This window comes from Rhizophagus irregularis, chromosome 5, assembly GCF_026210795.1.
Source record: "Rhizophagus irregularis chromosome 5, complete sequence".
In the NCBI taxonomy this organism is placed as follows: domain Eukaryota; kingdom Fungi; phylum Glomeromycota; class Glomeromycetes; order Glomerales; family Glomeraceae; genus Rhizophagus; species Rhizophagus irregularis.
Window position 1 is genome coordinate 2,174,254 of NC_089433.1, and position 14,429 is coordinate 2,188,682.

General features: G+C 26.0%; 3 protein-coding genes across 3 annotated transcripts; all 3 read left to right on the plus strand.

Moving 5' to 3' along the window:
• Window positions 1-131: 131 nt before the first annotated feature.
• On the plus strand, window positions 132-739 carry OCT59_024998 (uncharacterized protein; the record flags this gene model as incomplete). The annotated part of the gene is made up of 3 exons (XM_025313702.2): window positions 132-179; window positions 255-399; window positions 516-739. The coding sequence occupies 3 exons, from the start codon at window positions 132-134 to the stop codon at window positions 737-739; spliced, it is 417 nt and encodes a 138-aa protein (XP_025186639.1).
• A 7,662-nt stretch (window positions 740-8,401) lies between these two features.
• Window positions 8,402-9,925, plus strand: OCT59_024999 (uncharacterized protein; the record flags this gene model as incomplete). Its single annotated transcript, XM_025313703.2, has 4 exons — window positions 8,402-8,682; window positions 8,781-8,925; window positions 9,018-9,674; window positions 9,774-9,925. The coding sequence occupies exons 1-4, from the start codon at window positions 8,647-8,649 to the stop codon at window positions 9,923-9,925; spliced, it is 990 nt and encodes a 329-aa protein (XP_025186640.1). The 5' UTR covers window positions 8,402-8,646.
• Window positions 9,926-12,368: 2,443 nt separating this feature from the next.
• Window positions 12,369-13,518, plus strand: OCT59_025000 (uncharacterized protein; the record flags this gene model as incomplete). Its single annotated transcript, XM_025329345.2, has 5 exons — window positions 12,369-12,404; window positions 12,489-12,595; window positions 12,740-12,768; window positions 12,874-12,976; window positions 13,284-13,518. 5 exons carry the CDS (start codon window positions 12,369-12,371, stop codon window positions 13,516-13,518), a joined length of 510 nt encoding a protein of 169 aa, XP_025186641.1.
• Between the last annotated feature and the right edge of the window lie 911 nt (window positions 13,519-14,429).

A 14,429-nucleotide genomic window follows, 5' to 3' on the forward strand; every position in this document is an offset into this window, starting at 1 on the left:
TGAATACTGTCACTCCCTTTTGAGAAGGAATATTATTACCACAATAATTATTTATATATTATTTATTAATTTAATATTACAAAGTATATATTATACGATAATATAATCACATTGTTAAAATTATATTTAATATGGCCGGAAATCAACAACAACAACGTAAAGGAAAATGGTCGCCCGACGTAAGTCAAGACATGATTTCATTTAATAATTAAATGTTTAAATGCGCATTTATTTTTAACTGAATACTTCTTCAGGAGGATAATTTATTAAGAAGTCTCGTAGCTCAATATAGCGTTGATGGTGAAGACATTGATTGGTTTATCTTGGAACAAAATTTTAATGGTATGAGAGACTCTAAGCAAATTCGTGAGAGATGGGTTAATCATTTAAATCCTTCAAGTAAATATTCAAAATTCTTTTTTAAAAAAAAAAAATTTATATATACAGTACATATATATATTTTTCTTTTGAATTTTATACATACTAAACAAAGATTCTTTTTATTTTTGTTTTAGTCAAAAAGAGAAAATTTAATGAAAGCGAAATAAAAATTATTGAAGATGAATGTTCTAGACATAAATTTAAGTGGGCAAAAATCGCGAAGAAGATTCCTAACGCTACTCCTCTCATGATTAAAAATTTTTATAATAATAGATTAAAAAAGAAAAATAATTCTAATAGAAGACAAAATAATTCAAGCACTACTATTCCTATTATTACTGTTAATAATTTTAACTAATATGATGATATCTTAAATATATATATATATTATCTAGTTATTAATTAATATAATACAACTTAATGAATAAAATATATCAATATAAAATAATACATAAATGAAAAAAAAGGTAAACTAAAATATAGAATTATGTAGTCTTATTATATTTACAGAGACACCGCAGTAAGTGTCGTTTAAATGTTATAAAGTATAAGTTTAGTATTTAAGTAAATTAGAGGTGAATAATAATAAATCATATAATGAAGGGTGTTCTTATTTAAAAAGGTGTATATTAAATAGAATACTAGTAAGGCTTTTGGGTATTTTTTCGTTTAGATTTTAAAAAGAAAATTATTAGTAATAGAATTAATATAATAAATTTGATTAATTCTAGCCTTATCTCATTCCTAAGAATCCTAATTAAGGTGTCCTTAATTTACGTTTAACAGTCCTTCTTTTAAAGTTGGCATAAAAAATGCATTGTTAGATATTAGTAAGATTTCCAAAAATGTTTTTTTTTTTGCTAACAATCAATTAAATGATAAAATATAATAGGTACATACATATAATATTATTTAAAATATAAATTATATCCATTTTTGGATTTGGATTTAAAAGAAAATTAATCGTAAGCTTATAGGGTATAATTACTGTGATAGCTGGTTGAACATTATTGGCATTATTTCTGAAAAATCAACAACATTTTAGCATATTATAAATACAGTGTAATGTCTCACAAATAGGGATCTAGTAACAAAAAATACTCACTGCGGAGGAATGACAATTGGGACAATTGGCTGTATTGGCGGTATATCTATAAAATATAAATAATGATATAGAAACATATATTACCCATCAACACAAATTTAAAATGATATGATCGTGTAACACATTTTATCAATCTTTGATATATTTTTAATATGTAAAAACACTTCAAGTGTAAGGGGCAAAAGATATATTCGTTCTTAACATCATTTGATAATATCTTCTCTTTCAAAACAACATTGCTTTTAATTACTCATTAAGTTTCCTTCAATCAATGAATATACATATAAAAGTGCAAAGATCATCAAAAACCCAAGGCCCCAAACTGGCTCCAAACTGGCCCAAACTGAACCTACCTTATCTATATAATATTACTTTTCAACTAGACAATAAATGTTAACTATCTTACAGATTACTCAACTATCTAACTACCTGACGCTGTCATGACGAACCTTACCGATATATATTTTTGGACGTATTATAAACTGCATATTTTAAATTGAAACTTACTATTAAGTTCGGCAAATCTAAAATTTTTAAATCCCATATTTTATTATTAACTTAGAATAAAAAATTTAAATATATTACAAAGGAAGGAGAAAATTTTTTTTTTACTTTTTTCTACAATCTTGCGCTGTTTTCGTTTCAAGTAAAGTTCCGATTTTATTCCAATCTTGACCATGTTCGTTAACCAACTGAAGAAGTTGATTTATCTCCTACGCATTTTAGATATGATCATGATAAGCATTTTGTAATATATAATATAATCTATAATTAAATTTCTTAGGAAAAAGTCGATTTAAAATGTGTACGTATACAGTACATGTTCAAACCAACAAGGACCTCGTCTTTGTAAATTGCGGGTTTGGTGTTGTTGCTGATTCATTATATAATACTAATACAAAAAAGAACGGATTAAAGTAGATTTTTAAGATGTGTAAGTTTGATTAACCTTTTTATTTATGTTCATGATATGGGTTTAAATTGAGGTGTTTGGTTCGGTTCCTTTTTATAAACTATAAATCGTCATGGACTTCGCCACGCGATTGATTAACCGTTACCGTTTATAGTTTTTTTATAATATTAAGCACTGAATGTTCTAGTCGGTTACATGTGGTTTACCTACACCTTAAAATAGGAAGGTAATAATGAATGGTGTTGCGCCCATGGAACGCTGCAAGAATTTAAAAGAAAGTCATTTTGGTGCAGATCTACAGAGAATGAAAGGATTTAGGATGAACAAAGATGTCATTTTATTATGTCAATAATATTAATAATTTTATCGTTAAAGATGGAGCTTTTTTTTAAAAAAACTTTGATAAAAATTTTGAACATGCTCTGTGATTGATATCATGTAATCTTTAATTCGTGAATTTTATTTAAAAAAAAAATAGAGATTATTTAAAATTTCAACAATTTCTTTATAATTTATTAGCATTAATAATCAACCTTGAATAAAAAACTATCTTTATTTGATAATATTGTATATTCGGATTTATCTTTTTTTTTTGCGCTAGATGTTATAGTACATGTATGATAATAATATGAGAACTAAATATATCGAAAAATTTGAGCTTTATAACGTATTTTTATGAAATCCAAACTTAATATCTTCAGCTATAAACAAGAAAGAACGTAGTAATTTTTAAACCCATTTAAATTATACACATGAGTTTAATTGTAATTCTTCAGACTTTTTGCAAATACTTTTTCTTTTTTGCAATAATTAAAAGGAAATAAATTTTATTTAAATGCGCAGATGGTCATCATTTGTACTACCTTAACAAATTCTAATAAGAAATGTTCTCTTTTTCTTGGCATTTTAAGGAAAAAAAAGGAACATTTTTGGAAATTTGACCAACAATCTAAATAGAAAATTCCATTTATCGCTGTAATGAACAGGTCATCCGAATTTCTTTCTGTTGGAGTTTTCTCATAATTCTGTAATTCAATTCTAGAGATTTAGAGAGTACAAATACAAATGTATGCTTTAAGTAAAAAGATAATTAAAAAACATTATATATAATATATTCATTTGATATGGTTATAGTTATAAATAGCATGAATGTATTTTAATTTAGAATAATCCTAACGCATGAACAAAGATATATATGTACGCCCAAGTCAATCATAATATATTACTAACCAGAACAAGGCTTAGTAGTTTTTTAAACTGCGGACAAAAATCTACTTAATAATATTCCGCAACCATGGGAAATGAATTTTCATGTCCCATTGGAAGGTGTCAGCCTTATATAAATAAATAAATATTAAAAAAAATTTTACTTAATTTTGTATTAATATTTATATTAAAATTATTAAAATTATTTAGTTTAAAAAAGTAAGAATATTAGATAAACGTATTTTTACTTATTATTTTTTTTTAAAAAAAAAAGCACTAATGAATTTACCTGATAAATCACTTCTTTCAAGTTATAAAACAAGTTGATCTACTTCACCCGCAGACAAAAAAAAAAAGTTTTTGTTATGTTGTGTAATTCACATGGTAGTATGTTTGTAACATAAACGTAAATGAGTGTGAAAGTATGGTATCGGAAACAAATCCTATTTGAGATTCCGAACCGAAAATGAAAGGTCGAAAAAGAGAATCAGATTACCAAAAACGCAACATCGTAAGGCTATAAAATTTCTATTATTATTAAAATGTGAATTACATTATGCATAAGCTATGATAACAAGAATAACCTAGATATCGTCATCTTATGTTTTTGACTTTTTTTTGTGTATGACCTCTATGGAATCTTTTAGTTATTAATTTTCCGATTTATATTTTTATGAAACGCCAATTTTTTTTTTATGTCAACCAATCGAATCTTTCGCAGCTTGTGCTAACTAAATTTAACATATTTAGTTATTTATAGCAATAACTGCTTTATTAAATTTACGCCCAAACTCAATTTCATGTACGTAATAACCGTTCTTGTGAAAATATTCACTATTAAATCTTTTTATTTTTTGTGTCGTTTTTTCATTATGTTTTTTGCGTTTCGTATTACTTAGTATAATATTATAGAATTAGCCGAAAATAGTAACAATTATGAAGAAAACCTTACAAAAACATTTTAATATAAAAGTTCGAAAAAAAAAAATATTCATATAATTATTGTGCAATGTAACTTCTTGCGTTTTTTTATTGCCATTGAACAAGATTCTTATTCGTTGATATAATACTTGTGACACGAAATTCTATACATTTCTTAGGTTTGCAATTTTGCAATAACAAATAGTAATAGTGTTCCATTCAAAAATTTGAGTTAACTACAATTGGTCTTTGATGTTACAAAAAAAAAATTCTCTCTTTTAAAGTACTACTTTTTTTGATCAAGCTTCAAAGGTTAAACTTATTCTGGCAACTCAAAAGATATACACATTCTAATAAACTAAATACTGAGGGGGGTAATCCAAGTTCAATGTAAATGAATGGGTTGCCAATTTTAGGGGTGTCTAAAGCCGTGTTCTATCACGTGATTTTCCAACTGGTAATGGATATGTTACACAAGTTAAAAATAGTGTAACTTTAAAATAGATAATAATAGTGATCAAAAAATATTTAGTCAAAAAAGTTAACCGTTAAACTGCCCGAGTCTATACTAATAAATAAAGGATGTATACAGAAATCTTCATTAGTAAACTTTTAACGGTTTTTTTTGCGGGATAATGAAATATAAATATGCCCTGTTTCCTCCAATGTTATAGCCTTATATAACTCGAAATTTTTGTTTTTTTTTTGAATTTTTCTCAACTTTTTAAGTACTATTCTCTTGCACTATAATTTAGTATTTTACTTATTCTACTGCTACCAATATATAGCCAGTGGTTTATCGTACAATATAATCATCCTCACACGGTTTCTCTTTTTCTTTCTTTATAACCGTTGTAAACATTTTATTAATATAATATGGTAGGAAATCGTAAAGGAAGATGGATTCTTGACGTAAGTCTCTCTTTATTAATTACTGCGGTTGTATAGATAATTATCATTCATCTTATGTTTAAACTTCATCAATTTAAATGTTCAGGAGGATAGGTTATTAATCCGTCTCGTAAATGATGGAGAAGATATTGATTGGTCTGTCCTGGAATAAATGTAATAATGAATGGCGTTACGCCCATGGAACGCATCATTTTGGTACAGATCTACAGAGAATGAAAGGATTTAGGATAAATAAAGATGACATTTTATTATGTCGATAATGTGATTAATAATTTTATCGTTTTAAAAGTGAAAATATAAAAGAGCTTTTTTTTAAAAAAACTTTGGTAAAAATTTTGAACATGCTCTTAATTCGTGAATTTTATTTAAAAAAAAATAAAAAAATAAAGATTCTTTAAAATTTCAACAATTTCTTTATGATTTATTAGCATTAATAATTATCCTTAAATATAAAACTATCTAAATCTTTATTTGATTATATTGTATCTTCGAATTTATCTTTTTTTTTATTTGCGCTAGATGTTATAGTACATATATGATAATAATATGAGAACTAAATATATCGAAAATTTGAGCTTTATAACGAATTTTTATGAAATTCAAACTTAATTAACTTCAGCTATAAACCAAAAAGAACGAAGTAATTTTTAAACCCATTTAAATTATATGCATGAGTTCAATTGTAATTCTTCAGACTTTTTGCAAATGCCTTTTTTTTTTTTAATAAAATAATGAAATTAGTAAGTTAGTATTAGTTTAGCAAAGACAAGATTTAAACAATAATTAAAAGGAAATAAATTTTTATTTAAATGCGCAGAATGGTCATCATTTTGTACTACCTTAACAAATTCTAATAAGAAATGTTCTTATTTTTTCTTGGCATTTTAAGGAAAAAAAAAGGAACATTTTTGGAAATTTGACCAACAATCTAAATAGAAAATTCCATTTATTGTAATGATGAAATTAAACAGGTCATCCGAATTTCTTTCTGTTGAAGTTTTCTAGAGATTTAGAGAGTACAAATATAAATGTATACTTTAAGTAAAAAGATAATTAAAAAACATTATATATAATAGATTCGATATGGTTATAGTTATAAATAGCATGAATGTATTTTAATTTAGAACAATATGTCCTAACGCATGAACGAAGATATATATGTACGCCCAAGTCAATCATAATATATAACTAACCAAACTTAACAAGGCTTAGTAGTTGTTTTTAAACTGCGGCAACAAATCTGCTTAATAATATTCCGCAACCATGGAAAATGAATTTTCATGTCCCATTGGAAGGTGTTAGCCTTATATATATATATATATATATATATATTTATATGCATTTTTTTTAAAAAAAAAATTCTTAATTTTGTATTAATATTTATATTAAAATTATTTAATTTAAAAAAGTAAGAATATTTTTAATACTAAATAAACGTAAATTCCTGTTCGATAACATGATTTATTATTATTATTATTTTTTTTTAAAAAAAAAGCACTAATGAATTTGGACACTAATTATTCGTTTAAAACCTGATAAATCACTTCTTTCAAGTTATAAAACAAGTTGATCTACTTCTCCCGCAGACAAAAAAAAAAGTTTTTTGTTATGTTGTGTAATTCACATGGTAGTATGTTTGTAACGTAAACGTAAATGATATGGTATCGGAAAAGCAAATGTGAATCCTATTAGGCTACACAAACATAATATTCGGCAAATCTTATTTGAAATTTCGAACCGAAAATGAAAGGTCGAAAAAGAGAAACAGATTACCAAAAACGCAACATCGTAAGCTATTATTATTAATAAAATGTGAATTACATTATGCATAAGCTATGATAACAAGAATAACCTAGATATTGTCATCTTATGTTTTTGACCTTTTTTTGCGCACGACCTCTATGGAATCTTTTAGTTATTAATTTTCCGATTTTATATTTTAAAAAAAAAATGAAAACGCCAATTTTTTTTTTATGTCAACCAATCGAATCTTCCGCAGCTTGTGCTAACTAAATTTAACATATTTCATAAACTTTAGTTATTTATAGTAATAATTGCTTACGCCCAAAACTCAATATCATGTACGGTATAACCGTTCTTGGGAAAATATCACTATTAAATCTTTTTTTTTTGTGTCGTTTTTTCATTATGTTTTTTGCGTTTCGTATTACTTGGTATAATATTATGGAATTAGCCGAAAATAGTAACAATTATGAAGAAAACCTTACAAAAACATTTTAATATAAAAGTTCGAAAAAAAAAAAATATTCATATAATTATTGTGCAATGTAACTTCTGGCGTTTTTTTTTTATTGTCATTGAACAAGATTCTTATTCGTTGATATAATACTTGTGACACGAAGTTCTATACATTTCTTAGGTTTGCACAAATAGTAATAGTGTTTCCGACTCAAAAATTTGAGTTAACTACAATTGGTCTTTGATGTTACAAAAAAAAAAATTTCTCTCTTTTAAAGTATTACTTTTTTTGATCAAGCTTCAAAGGTTAAACTTATCCTGGCAACTCAAAAGATTATATATTATATACACTGTATGCATACAACATTCTAATTTCTATAATACTAGGGGGGTAATCCAAGTTGAATGTAAATGAATGGGTTGCCAATTTTAGTATAATATATTATATCTATTATATCATTGTAATAATAATAGTAATTTAACGTGATCATAAATATTTAGTTTCGTGCAACCAAAAAAAATGTAACGGAGTAAATTTTAAACTGTCCCGGATTATAAGCCTATACTAAATAAAGTATGTATACAGAAAATCTTCATTCATCCAATTTCTAACTTTAGTAAACTTCTAAAGTTCTTGCCCGTATTACGCTGGTTTTTTTGGCGGGATAATGAAAAAATGAAATATAAATATGCCCTGTTTCCTTCAATGTAATAACCTTATGTAACTCGAAATTTTTTTTTTTTTTTGAATTTTTCTTTTTTTTGTCAACCTTTTTAAGTACTATTTAAATTGTCAACATTCTTTAAATATTATTAGTGTAAGAAGAAGTGAGATATATCGTTGTTTCTCTGTGAGAACTATTATACTTCTCTTGCACTATAATTTAATATTTTACTTATTCTACTGCTACCAATATATAGCTAGTGGTTTATCGTACAATATTATCATCCTCATACTGTCACTCTTTTTCTTTCTTTATAACCGTTGTAAACATTTTATTAATATAATATGGTAGGAAATCGTAAAGGAAGATGGATTCTTGACGTAAGTTTCTCATTATTAATTACTGCGGTTGTATAAATAATTATTCATGGTTGGTATCATTCATCTTATGCTTAAATTTCATCAATTTAAATGTTCAGGAGGATAGGTTATTAATCCGTCTCGTAGATGAATATAGCGTTGATGGGGAAGATATTGATTGGTCTGTCTTGGAACAACATTTTAAAGGTACTAGAGATTCCAAGCAGATTCGCGAGAGATGGGTTAATCATTTAAATCCCAGGAGTGAGTACTTGAAATTTTTTTTTTTTTTTTTTTTTTTTTGTTATTTTATTTTATGTTCGTATGTTAAAACAATAAACATTTTCTCTCTTTAGTTAAAAAGAGGAAATTTAGTGATGAAGAGATTAAAATAATTGAAGATGAATGTTCTAAACATAAATTTAAGTGGGCCAGGATTGCAAAGAAAATTCCTAACGCAACACCACTTATGATCAAGAATTTTTATAATAATAGACTAAAAAAGAAAAATCCCGCAAATAGAAGACTTAGTACTTCAGCCAATATTACTCCTTTTACCATTAATAATTTTAATCATAATCCAATTACATCTACAACTACAACCAAATCTACCGTAGCTAATAATACAACTAATATTACTAATACTTTTAACACTATTAATACTACTACTAATATTAATCATAATCATAATCATAATCATAATAATAATTATAATTATTATAATAACGAATATCTTCAGGAACAAGATTATAGTTATTATAGTGAATCTAATTTGAAGAGGAGTGATAGTGCTAGAACTGTGGTTGCTGAAGAGGGTAGTTATTCTACTAAGGCTATGATTGCCGAAAGTAATTACTCCACTACCAATCTATCAAGACATAGTAGTATAAGAAGCATAATGTCTAATAGTAGCGCAACAACCGTAGTCGAAAACGAACAAGAATATGACAAACATCAATTTTTTACTACTCAAATGTCCTCCTCTCAACTTCCATCTCCCCCTCCATCTGCAGGTAATACAACCAGCTTTCTTTTTAAAATATATATGTATTTATTTATTTATTTATTTACAAATATTCATTTAATTTTATTTATTTATTTTTATATCATAGAAATGATAAATTACACTCCTACAGAGAATGGAAAATTGAACTTTCTTGCTACAGTTGCTAATATCATGAGCCAAAGCGAGCTCTCTTCTACAACCGCACCTTCATCACCGAAAAAGTCAGGAAAAATGTCAATAATGAATCTTCTTTCTTAATTTAATACTCGTCCCTAATAAGGCTAACCTTTAAACCCAACGAAAATCACATATTTATTTCACTGTTTCCTTTTTATCTTTATTAAAAGAAAGGGAGGGAGGTTTCCTCTTATTTCTTTTTAACATTGAGGTCAACCATACTCTTACACATTTACCAACCAATTTTAATATTCAAGGGAATGTTTATATATACACACACACATATATATAGTGTCGTCTTAGATACATACAGTATGGGAGTTTTTTTTTTAAATATTTTGATATTCTAATTTCAGATATGAACAATTTTTAGGTTTTTTTTTTACTATCTGGTATTCGATTGTAATATAATTGATATGTTTTACATTCTTGCACCAGTCTGTGTAACATTGTAAATAATTTTTTTTTTTTACATCCAAATTTTTTTTTTATTAATAAATATTTATATACATATTTGATATTTTTTTTTTATTTATTTAATATTTTTTTTTTTTATTTGATAATAATAAATCGACTGATTTTTTACTATTATACAAAAAAACCAGTTATACACATGTACAGTACATTAGTATATGTACCCTAAATTTTAGGATGTCAAAAAACCAGCGGTGCATATACCTATACGAATTAAAATTTGTAGATCACATTGTTAGCATACATATATTCGGACAATAACCAATGCAAATTACCATCAAGCTTTGTATTGGGAATTCATGAAATTCAGTTTATTTATATTATTTTTCTGTTTGCAGAAATAAAATGCACTGCAATAAATTCTTAATTTCCGTTATTAGTTGTGTTCCTTTAAAAAATGGAACAATTATATTCTCCATTTACATTTTTTTTATCCGTTGGTTTAAAAAATGGATATTTTAATTTTTTAATGTTACATCATTTATTTGTTTTTTTTTTCTACGAATATTGTTTATGGACTTTCTTTTTTACGTGATGGGATTAGATGATCTCCCATCTATGTAATCTATAAATATGAAACTAGATAATTGGATCCTTACTATCCTTACCGTTTATGGGTTACCTCAATAAACTTCCAAAATTTTCTTCTTTTTGATTAAAAAAACACTTTTCCTTAATTGGTATAAATAAATTACCCGTTAGAGATAGAATCAAAGTTGGAAATTTTTTTTTACTTGAGCTGCCTTTTTTGGATAAGTATTTGCCTTTTTAAAATATTTCCATTTCTAATCCATTATTAAAAAAAAGAAGATATTTACGATTAACGTATTGTATCATTGTAAATGGGTACAAACTTTTTTTAAAACAACCGTTAATATTGAAAATCCTTTTTTTCATTCACACCACTTCGACAACGAAATGTAACATTTAATACATAATGTTTATTCGGTTTTAAACCTGTATAGGAACTAGAAAGAAATATTAGAACATGGTATTAATAATTGGTCACTAATTTCATATACTTTCAACGAGATTGTAGTTCAATTTTTTTTTTAAAAAAAAAATCCTCAAAACTTGAATTTTTAATTTCATACATAATTAGTACAATACTTTGTCAGATAATATTAGGTTTTTATGTAATTACGTTAGTAAACAAAATTTTTAATAAACAAACATTTATTTATTATTTACAGGTATGAAACGAGTTTTTCACCAGTAACGCAGTAAGTGGCGTGGAAAAAAAAATCGTAATCACAATGTATACTAACTTATTATATTGGGAATAATACTATTTTCATAACGCGGCGGTTCTTTCAACTGTTTTAGTAATACAAACAAATACCAATCATCAAAAGATTTACATTTTGAATTAATAAAAGAAAATACACAAGAAAACCTTTCTCAGTTTCTTTGAGATTTTTATAAAGTAATGTATGACCCCATACTGGATTACTAGATCACACACAAAATGTATCATACGAACAAAATATCGTAATTAATATTCTATTCATTCACTCATAAATCCTTTGAAATTAATTTTTAATATAAACTTTTTTAAACTTTGTAATTGAATGCGGGTCATTTGACTTAATGCATATAACAAAAAGTTGTCAAATGACATCGATCACTTGTCGTATGTGTTACATATTTTTCCAACATTTTTTCGTATGGATCGGATCTACTCGGATCAAATTGTCAGATTAAGTAATTTCTTAGTTATGTAAACTCTGGACCCTTTTTAACGTTTTAATATTTCGTTTTCGGGATAACCTTTTGTTTGCAAACTATGCTTTTTAGTTGAATTTAAGAAAGTAATTTTATTTTAAACGTTATAAACTACTTATTAAATAAATAACAATGAAAATACGATAAAAACAGTTAGATAAATTCATTGCAGAGTGCACTTTAAAAGGTTTGTTTTTATAAATAGCTTTTTTTTTTAAAAAAAAAACAAAATCGGTTTGTTCTTATCTAACTTTCAATAAATACTAAAAAACGAAACGAAAACTGTTTACTTATTTATTTATTTTATTTTATTTTTCTTTTCAATATGCCTCAGTTTTACCGACATCAATGGACTTACATTGTAAATATATTTATTAAAATATTAAATTGATTCAAAAATTTGATCATGATCAATTTACATGACCATATATTTATTCATTTATAGGAGGAAATTCTCCTTATCCTGTTGGTCATTCTATTGGGCCGTAATTTGAGTAATTGGAGGCGAATTTCTCGTCTACTTAATAGAAGTGTTTTTCAGTGTAGGAGGAGGTATGTAAATATTTTTTCTCGTATGACGCAGCATATAATACCCAGGTACTATTTACTGATCGAGTACTGTGTGTAGCGATATACGATAAAATTCTATTTTGACACATGAAATTCATCTTCGCTCTTTTGCATATGAAATTTTAGGTATTATGAAATTATAAATCAAGATAGTGGTAAGCACAACTCTTTTAAAATTTGTACTTGATTAGTATTTTATTGAAATGATCTCTCTGAACAGATTTATTAATATATTTATTTTTTTTATTCCATTGGTATAGGGAGTGCTCGAAGGATTCGTAGAAGAGTTAATCAGAGAGTTTCTCAAGGACTTCGACCAATAGCTCTTGAAAGACTCCTCCATGGAATTCTTTTAGCTCAGCAGTAAGTTCTTTATGTAAAATTATTTCTAATAAAAGAAGTGAATCGATGAAGTTGAACCCTCAAACCTTCAAACCTTCCATCCTTCAAACCTTCCATCCTTTCATCCTTCCATCCTTCCATCAAAAATAGATGGATCAATTTCTACGTTTTCAAAATTTATGATTCTTCCCATAAAGGTAGAAACGTATGTTTCCTTCCTAATTTTTTCATATGAGAGGATATCATAATCTTTGATAACAAATCATGCATCGTAATACTGTTAACTTGTAATATGAAACTGATCTTTATTTCTTTATTTTGATTACAGGAATAACACCATATCTCGTGATCCAAGAATGGATCTAAGTCATATTTTGAATACTTCTCGTGATCTAAGTACTTCTAATTCCTCTCATGATTCACGAGATCCGAGAATGAATTTAAGTCATGTTTTAAATATTTTCCGAGATTCTAGGATGAATTTAAATCATATTTTAAATTCTTCGCAAGATCCTAGAATGAATCTGAATTTTATTTTAAACAATTCCTTAAATCATGGCTAGAAATCTAAACCCTGTACCCTATAATTAATTTTATCGATTCTTTATTCAAGTTTATTTTTACGTTCTACCTGTACCTGACATTATTTTAAAAAAGTTTTTTTTTTTTTACAATCCGATGTTCTTACAATAGAAATTTGGTAAAATAAAACTTCTAGATAAAATTAATGTTCACGAAAAAAAAAATCAAATGTTTAATATTACCTAAAACATCGTCTATAAACTACCATTTGTCAGTGCGACTTGTTCATTTCCAAAATATATTGAGTATAATGATAATACAGTATAATAACGAATACATGATGTACCGAATTTAGGATTAACCGAAGATTTTTTAGAAACCATTTCAATACTATAAATTTCGAAGTAACGGAGATCATTATTGATAATCTAAAGTTCCCATGTTAAATGATTTACGAAAACAAAACATAACGTAGATTTATCATGTGATTTTCGTTAATCTTTCGAACTATATACCGAAATTTTGGACTTGAACCACGACTTCGGTATAATATACAGTACATATATACAGTATATATACTGTATACTATATATATTTGAAACAGTGTATTTTCTCGAAATTTCTAAATTAACTAAAATAGAAAGTTACTTAATATTAAAAATCAGAATGTAATAAATATTTTTTTTGTATGGTATTTATTTACTGTTATTATGATATAATGATGCTTTATAACAATGGATCATGAAATTCGAGTTGCACAACCAAATAAAAGATGTATTATTAGGCTTTAAAACCGCCTCACTTTATTTTGAGGCGTTAAATGACATTTGAAAAAATCTATCGCTTAGCATCTTGTGTTACTTTGAAATACAAATACCAAAAAGAAAAAATTATTCCGTCGCTAACTTATTTAGTCTGTTGATTTTTTAATTAAAAAAAAATTTTTTTTAGT